This window comes from Cryptomeria japonica, chromosome 5 (assembly GCF_030272615.1).
Source record: "Cryptomeria japonica chromosome 5, Sugi_1.0, whole genome shotgun sequence".
In the NCBI taxonomy this organism is placed as follows: Eukaryota; Viridiplantae; Streptophyta; class Pinopsida; order Cupressales; family Cupressaceae; genus Cryptomeria; species Cryptomeria japonica.
In genome coordinates, this window is record NC_081409.1 from 240,147,050 (window position 1) to 240,155,223 (window position 8,174).

The following is an 8,174-nucleotide window of genomic DNA, read 5'->3' on the forward strand; positions in this document are numbered from 1 at the left end:
GGGTGCCGTTGGCCGGACGGCTGGTCCAGTTGCGGGGCCCACGTGCTACTACACATTTGAACGCTAAGTTTACCCACTCCAAAAGCAATTTAATGTTTGGGAGACTTTGCTACGTAATTGCCGATAAAGTCAGCGTCACAGGCTGTCCGGTCGGGCAGGCAAAGAGCCGTGAAGAACTCGCTGCCCGCCGTCACCATCAGCTGTCGGTGCTGGCTGCCCGTCCAGACGACGTTGCCTTCCTCGTCCATATTCCATGCACCGCATGCAACGCGTCAACCCAACGATAACAACACGGGTGTTGTAAGCGAAAACGAAATGAAATGAAAAAATTAACATTATGTAACAAACAAACCTTATTAACTCCATGGAATATTTTGAGGCCTGAAAGCCTCTAAAAGCTTTCCGCCAAAATATATAAGAGCCAAATTTCCAACAACCGCTAACTTTTGAGCGGAAAAAAAAGGTCGGTGGCGGAAAAAGCAAAAGAGTACTTAAACATTTTTACCAAACGCTGAAGAAATGAAATAAAAAAATAAAGCGAGAGCGCAAGTATATATGTATGTTTGTTTTTATCTATTTATTTTGGCGCTACAAAACAAGAAAGATGAAGCGATGGAAATTAAAGGAAAAGAAGAAAAATTCTCTGCTCTCTTTAAAACGACCGGGGTTTGGGTTGTATCACAGCTGGAAGCTTTCATCTGTCTCAGTCATGAACAGTGGGGATTCTTTTTGACATCTAAAGCTATATCTAAAACGTGTTTTTTCATAGTCTGCTGCTGCAGCTTGCTTTGATTTTAACATTACAGGCGAAGAGGATAGAAAACTGTACGCGTGTTGTTTTTTTTTCGTTTGGGTGGGTTTTGTTTGCTTTTGGTTGGGTGAGAGAATATGCGGAATAATGGCGGGATGAGCTTGGCAGCAGCAGCACATATGGAGGAACGTAAAACGTCTGCTTGTTCTGCTTCGGTGACGGCTGGCGATTGTTCTTCTGGCGGTGCTGGTCTTTGGAGTAAGCAGCATTTGGAGCCCGGAAGTGAGCTGGTGGATAACGCTGTGTCTGTTATGAATAACCAGGCGCTCTGGGATCACCATCTGAGAACGTAAGATGTGGGAGCATGGTGGTTTTGAGCTTTGGGATGTAGAATTTGGGTTTTTGGGTGGGCATGGTTGTGTTTTTTAGATAAAAAAGTTTGTTTTAGGGTTCAGTGGGAGGTCGTGAGTTCGAGTCGCTTTGTGTGAGGCGTTTTCTGGTGAGTCGGAGTGGGGATTGTTTGCAAATGTTTGGTCCCGAGACGTGCTTTTGTGCTCTGAAGTTTGGAATGGTTCAGATGTTATGTTAATTTTGCTTTATTGATTTTAATTTTCGGTCATTTTGTTGTATTTTTGTGTTCCAAATGGTAGTGTAGCTCTGCTATTGTGTTATATTTATGGCACTTCTCATTCCTTTTCATAGCCAATTTTTTATCAGCCGGTTGTGATTCTCATGAGCTCTTTAGTTTGCTGCATTTTTGTGCCTTGAACTGGAGTCTGATGTTCTGATATTACGTTTTTATTTGTAATTTCGCCATAATTCTATGCCTCGAGCTTTGGTTCCATTCTCATACCGTGTTAATTTTTGGATTCATGGTGTTTTCCCCCCGTGAGGCACTTTTGTGCTTCGAACTCTATTTTTGAACTCTATTTTTGTTCTGATACAATGTTATTTTGCCCGGTTCTTTTATGGAAAATGGTGACAGAATCTCCTGAGCATTTTCTTTAGCTCTGAACTCTGCTGTTTACCTGCCTGGAAAGGAGGAGCCATTTTTAATATCCTTAACATCCTGAAACACTTCTAGCGGCCCTCAGATGAAATTTTTGGTTCTAAGGACTGACTGGTATTTATTCCGAATTTTTGACCTTTTTATCCTTAGTGCCAAGGACCGAATACCGCCATATCAATCTCTTTATCGTTAGTGCCAAGGATTCTGGGCTATTCAGTACGCCATTTTGCGAGTTCATTTTGTCCTATCGGCCTCCTTATCCAGGAGCGAGGGTCATACATTTTGTCACAAGGGCTTCCTTACGTTTAGTGGCAACGACTTGAAGGTATCCGCTCTACTAAATTCGACCTGGTACGATCCTACCCTCGTTCATCAATGGGCTATTAACGAAGTTCATTGCTTTTCCTTCTTGTTTGTATCGAGGCAATGTGTTGAGCTTGGTCAGTCTGTGTTGATATTTGTTGCTCAGACTGCTGATAGTTGTAAGCTTTGTGGTATTAGTTTTATATTATCCTAATGCTGTAAGTCTCTGAGCAGATTATGCAGTGCAAGACCCTGAACTTTTGGGAGGCTTCAGGTTCGAGTCCCTTTTAAGTCGAATGTTTCGTATTTGTCTCACGAACGTGCTGTATGGCAATTGTCGAGTGATTTTGTAGAGAGTTTGTCTAGTTTTGAGTTTTGAAATCATTGAAATATTTGTTGTTCAATTTTCTGAGAATTTGTGTGTTTTTTGGCTGATTTTTGTAGTTTTACGCTTTCATAATTTCCACATAAATAACGTCTAAGTTTGGTAATCGATTCGTCTAGTCGCCAATTCTTACAAGCGAATTGAAATTTAATAGAGTTGTACCTGACAGGTTTCAGGTTCAAGTCCCTTGGGAACGTCTGTATCAACATTTTGTTCAGTTGCAACTGTGGAGCAGTTTCCTGTTCCCTCCCTATGGTTCTAAGCTTCCCACTGCCTGTGGATTTAGTTTTAATTCATGAATTATTGAAAATTGTCTGGATTTTGCCTTTGTGTTAGGCTCTTTGCTGATTCTCGCTTAAAGGTAATTTTGTGTGAGTATAATTCGGTTTATCCCTGGGAGATTTCTGTTATTTTTTTCGTTTCTTAAGAGTTTTGGTGAAAAAGCAGAACTCTGCAATTTATTCTTAAATTTGTAAGCAATCCCCACTGCCTAAAGGTGTGTAATTTGTGGAGTTTTCATCTTAAAAGATTTTAGCTCGAGTAAAATTTCTCGCTGAACACCTCACCCGTCCTTCGTTCGAGTTTGCTCGCATACGGATATTTTTCAGCCCCCGAGCTTTCCACGTTGTTACCTAGTGTGCTTTTGTGAGTATTTATTTTGTGCTCCAGTGTGCAGATTTTTTCCGTACACTCAAAAGCTTTGCAACTTGCGTTGTGTTGTTTGCTTGAAACGGATGTTTCAGGTTCGAATCGGTTGCAAACTTGCAATAGTATGCAAGTTGCAATGAGCCAGAAATAATCATATAGCGTTTCTTTCCGATCATCTTTTTGTAGCCTACACTTTAATTGCATTTAGTTTGTTCTAGGTTTTAAAATCTCTGCAATATGCCACGCCTAATTTATCGAGCAATCGAGCTTTGTAACCATCGCCTGGTTTGCTTAGCATTTCATGCATTTATTAACATAGGCTACTAATCACCTTATTTCTTCCAACATATTAAATTTTTTGCAATTTATGAAGCAGTTACTGCAAGTTTTGCTCTGCATGTAGAGAATATCTATACCGTAGCTGCATTTCAAAGCTTTACAGTTTATCCGTTATCGCGTGGTTTGCTGAGAAATTTATGGAACCTTTTTACGAAATATTGTTCTTTTAATCATTTTCAGCAGTTTTGTTCTATTGCAATCCGTGAAATAATCGACCGTTTTCTCTGCAGGTCGTCCGGAATGCCTATTTACAATATACAGGGCAACACAACCTCAGCCGAAATGAAAGACCTCTGGGCGAATTCAACCATGAGCAACGAAATCACCTGGACAACCTCCCCCGCCACTAACAACAGCAATTCTCTGAAAAAGCTCATTTCAAGCTCGCCGCAAGCAAAGAATCTCAGTAGCAATGCACTGCAAAATGCAAGTTCCTTTTCCAGCGTAAATGTTCAGGGAAAGTTTATATTCCCTGACACAGATTCTTTTGCCTGCGGCTCTTTTACCAGGCTTCTGGATCCTTCCAACACGCTGGATTGCGCCGGTTCTATAGACATTGCAATGGATGAATTCTCAGCTAATCCAGTGCCTTTGAAGCTTCCGACAACATTTCAGTCCTCAAATATTCTAACTTTTCACAATAATATGAACAAATTAGAAATGGCTGGTTATCCAAACCCTAAGCCTGTTACTCCAACTGTTCAGCAGCAAAAACCTCATGGCAGTCCTTCCGATTCATCTCCTTCTACTTCTTCAAGCAATAATACAGTCCAAAAATCTGCGGTAAGCTCACGAAAGTCTTTCGTTTCTTTTCCTGAATTCGTTAGGGTTTTGGGATTTCTTTCATCACAGTTTTTGCAGTTTCCTAATATATTGTGCAGTTTGCACGTTAATACACTGCAAAAGTATGCAGTAAGCAGCTAAAATTTCTAAGGGTTTTTAGGTAAGGATATCCGTTTCCTCAATTTACACGTGGATTTGGTAGGTTACCCTATTTAGGTTCTCAGACATTTATACATATTGGCATGTAACATGTCTCATAAGAATTTAACTCCGAGTGTCCGCCATGAAAGAAAGATTCAAACGCAGATTTTTGACAGTCACTTGATCAATTATGTCATTGTTAGTTTCCTCAATTTACACGTGGATTTGGTAGGTTACCCTATTTAGGTTCTCAGACATTTATACATATTGGCATGTAACATGTCTCATAAGAATTTAACTCCGAGTGTCCGCCATGAAAGAAAGATTCAAACGCAGGTTTTTGACAGTCACTTGATCAATTATGTCATTGTTTAGTGCACTTGATCAATTATGTCATTGTTTAGTGTTTTGATATTCAGCCACTTACTGAAGATCTAAACACTTTTTCTGTACACATTTTTAACGTCTTTGATGCTGTATTTTGAAATTTTCATAATTTCTTGCTAAGTTTTTTCCTTTTGTTGTGAATATTTGTTAGGGTTTAGGCATTTGATTCATTAGTTTTTCACAGCAGCCAAACAATTGCTGTAGAAAATTATTGTATTCATACATTCTTATGGAAATATTTCTTTCTATGATTTCGCTCATCTGATATTTTGAACTAATATTTTATCGTCCTTTACAAACTGTGTCATTTTTCTCTGTCTTTTGTCGCATTCTTGAATCTTCATTGACTTGATTGTTCTACAGGCAGATGAAGGCGGAGAGTGCACAACAGAACAAAAAAGAACCGGTGATCAAGCAGGGCTAAGCAATAGCACTTTCAAGAAGCCTAAAACAGAGGCTTCAACGAGTGCTCCAATGAAGGTCGCCAGATCGATACCAAACCCTAGGCAAATCTTATCTACAAAAACTAAAAGTAGAAAACTTAGAGACAAACGAGAAACTTCCCTTAATTATGTCTCTCATTTTGGCAGGTGAGGAAAGAGAAGCTAGGTGAACGCATAACCGCTCTGCAACAACTTGTCTCTCCCTTCGGAAAGGTAAATTGCTCTTCAAATCTCCGCACGATTTGATTTTAAACCATTTTTATGCAGTGTATAAATAATGTGAAAAACCCTTCTGAATCAAAAACATATTGTACGCAAAAGTTCTACTCTGTTAGTCTACTAGAGCCAAAACCATTGTTTTCGTAGGCTGAAAAAAGCAATCGTTTTACATGCATATTCATGATTATTTTGTTTTTTCATTTGCGCCTGGCATTGTGAGAAGATATAAATATAATTGCTGTAAGTATCTTGCAGACCGATACTGCCTCTGTTCTTCTTGAAGCCATGGGATACATCAAATTTTTGCAGGATCAGGTTCAGGTACTAACTAGTTACACCCTCCCTGCACCGTTGAATCTTCATATTTTCCAATCTTAAAGTAAGACAAATATCTGATTTTTCTTGTGTAGCTTCAAATTCATAAATAGATCTCTAAAATTACTGCTTCTTTCAAAATTTTAAGAAACGGTAAGTTAATTCTCACGTTACAATTAAAAAAAACTAAAACTATTGCTTCAGTTTCAATGGTTCTGTAAGTTAACTGTGTAAGTTCACTTTCAAATATTAATAATATTGCATCTGCTTCAAAATTAAAAAGTAGCTATACATAATAACTGGTTCTATTTCAAATTGAAGTTTTCTGTAGATCCTTTACTTCTGCTTCAAGTTCAAATCTTTAAAACTATTCTGTACAGCTCAAAATCCAAAAAACAAACACTATATTTAGTAGTTATGCTTCAAGTTTCTAAAATTATTATAAAGCTTTTTTTTTAATTTGTAAGTTCCCTTTAAGCATTATGCTCTGGCCAAGATGCTATGATTGGGGTTATTTCTTTGTTCAAGTTAACCGAGGACTTGCATCTGGCCTTTTCCATTGGAACCCCTTCATACCCAGAATTCAAAATTTGTTGTCTAGTGTAGTTTTGAACTGGGGTCTCCATATTAAATCAATTCATTTTTAAATTTTTTTTTGGTTTTTTGAGATTGACTGTGCAGAAAATTTTGTGAACCTTCAGAGTTTTCTGTTTTCACGAGTTTTCTGTTAAATTATTGCTTCGGATTCAATTTAAAAAATAAGCCTGCCAGAGACGTTTCTGATTCAATTCATTCTTTTTAATGTGATATTAATTTTGTGCATCAAATCCCAATAATTTCATGACCTTTTTATTTTTCTTTTTAATACATAATTGTCTCAACTTTGATGTGCAGGTATTGAGCACTCCCTATCTCAAAGGAGTACCCTCCTCCAGCCAAAATGTGAGTTAAATGTTTGGCATATATCTATAGTAAAATTACTTGAAGCCTAAGAAAACAAGTAAAATAACGCTAGTTGTTGCACAAACTTCATTTCTGTTGCTTTCAACCTCAAAACTTCACAAGCCAATAAAACAAGATAATTTCCATTAAGGCACATACTTGCAAATGACCTACCAAACTAGCACCATAAGTCAGTCTTGTTACCCCTGTAAATGTGGATGTGAGTATGTGACTACTGATGCCATGCTTTGGTTCAGTTTGAGTTTTGAATGAATTGCCAAAACTCCATTAATCAAAGCACAGGAGGAATTTGTATAAAAGCTGGCAATAATTGTCAGTCTCCACTTGGGGTCATGAGGATGGTGATGATGACTAGTTGAATTGTACCATCAAAATAAACCTTATTTATTTTATAATTTAAGTGCACACTGTACAGTACATCATTGGAGTTTGCTTTTTCAGTTGTTTATTTTCCTTTTGGTCTTCACTGTCTTTTAGATCATTAAGGGTGTCTGGTTATGTCTAGCAATCATAAATTAGTTTTTCCTTATAAAGTGAGACTTTCATCAAGGGTGTCTGGTTATGGATATCACCAATTTAGCAATCATAAATTAGTTTTACATTATGAAATGAGACTTAAACATCTTGCTAAATTTTTTTCAGGATGGAAGAGGTGATCAAGCCAAATATGACCTGAGAAGTAGAGGACTATGCCTTGTGCCTGTATCGTGTACTCTTCATGTGGCCAACAACAATGGTGCAGATTTTTGGACATCTGGATTAGGAAGCGGTTCAAAGTTTTAACTTTTGACCACATCTTGTGTTCCTCAATATATATATCCCCTCATTTTAAAGTTTGTTCCTGCTTTTTTCAAAGGAACAGCTTTTAACCTTTTCCTTTTCCCATCCAAATTCCAACACACAGATTCAGTGGCTAAAGAAGAAAATTTCAGAAGAATGGGACAAAAGAAGAAGTCTCATCCTTTGGTGCTAAGTAATATGATTCCCTATTATATAATATGTATAAATATATAGTTTATAGTTTGTAACAAACCTAATGTAAGATGCTTTTCCTTTTTGTTTGTATTGATGTTTTCTATGTAGATGGGCAAAAGGGGCTCTGAACTGACAAAATGATTATTTCCATGTGAAAACGTTGATGATCGAGAAAAAGCATACGTTTGATGCTTGGACTTGATTATATATATGATAAAAAGTTAATTTGCACCCTTTTTGGTATTTGGTTTTGAACTCATTCTCTCTTTTGAATTAACTCACTATAACTACTAAACAAAACAAAAACCTCAATTACAGAAACAGGAGGAATTGAGATGCTATGAGATATCACATTTGTAAATTTATATCATTTTAGTGTGCTTTGTGTATTCGTAAACTAACAATACAGTCGGCTAACATCTATATTTAACATTTATATTTAAAAGCAGTAAATTAATATGTATGTATTTTTGTGGGTAAGAGAATCGATTAAATCTTTAGTTATTTCAAATT

The 8,174-nt window shown here is 37.2% G+C and overlaps 1 protein-coding gene across 4 annotated transcripts; it reads left to right on the top strand.

Moving 5' to 3' along the window:
* The first annotated feature begins 588 nt into the window (after positions 1-588).
* Positions 589-7,895, top strand: LOC131028840 (transcription factor bHLH110). 4 transcript variants are annotated; one of them, XM_057959207.2, is made up of 7 exons: positions 589-716; positions 3,666-4,218; positions 5,110-5,226; positions 5,337-5,402; positions 5,664-5,729; positions 6,618-6,665; positions 7,329-7,895. In XM_057959207.2, exons 1-7 carry the CDS (start codon positions 613-615, stop codon positions 7,467-7,469), a joined length of 1,095 nt encoding a protein of 364 aa, XP_057815190.1. In that variant the 5' UTR covers positions 589-612; the 3' UTR covers positions 7,470-7,895. The 4 variants fall into 4 exon arrangements, with proteins under 4 accessions (XP_057815190.1, XP_057815189.1, XP_057815192.1 ...); XM_057959206.2 differs by having other exon boundaries at positions 612-1,100; XM_057959209.2 differs by lacking the exon at positions 589-716 and adding an exon at positions 1,113-1,250.
* The last annotated feature ends 279 nt before the right edge of the window (positions 7,896-8,174 follow it).

Excerpts from the sequence above, each read along its gene's own strand:
- LOC131028840 (XM_057959206.2), top strand. The coding sequence starts at position 889 with ATGCGGAATAATGGCGGGATGAGCTTGGCAGCAGCAGCACATATGGAG. Across the intron at positions 1,101-3,665 it reads TGGGATCACCATCTGAGAAC|GTCGTCCGGAATGCCTATTT; the intron begins GTAAGATGTGGG and ends TTTTCTCTGCAG. Across the intron at positions 5,730-6,617 it reads TTTTGCAGGATCAGGTTCAG|GTATTGAGCACTCCCTATCT; the intron begins GTACTAACTAGT and ends TTTGATGTGCAG.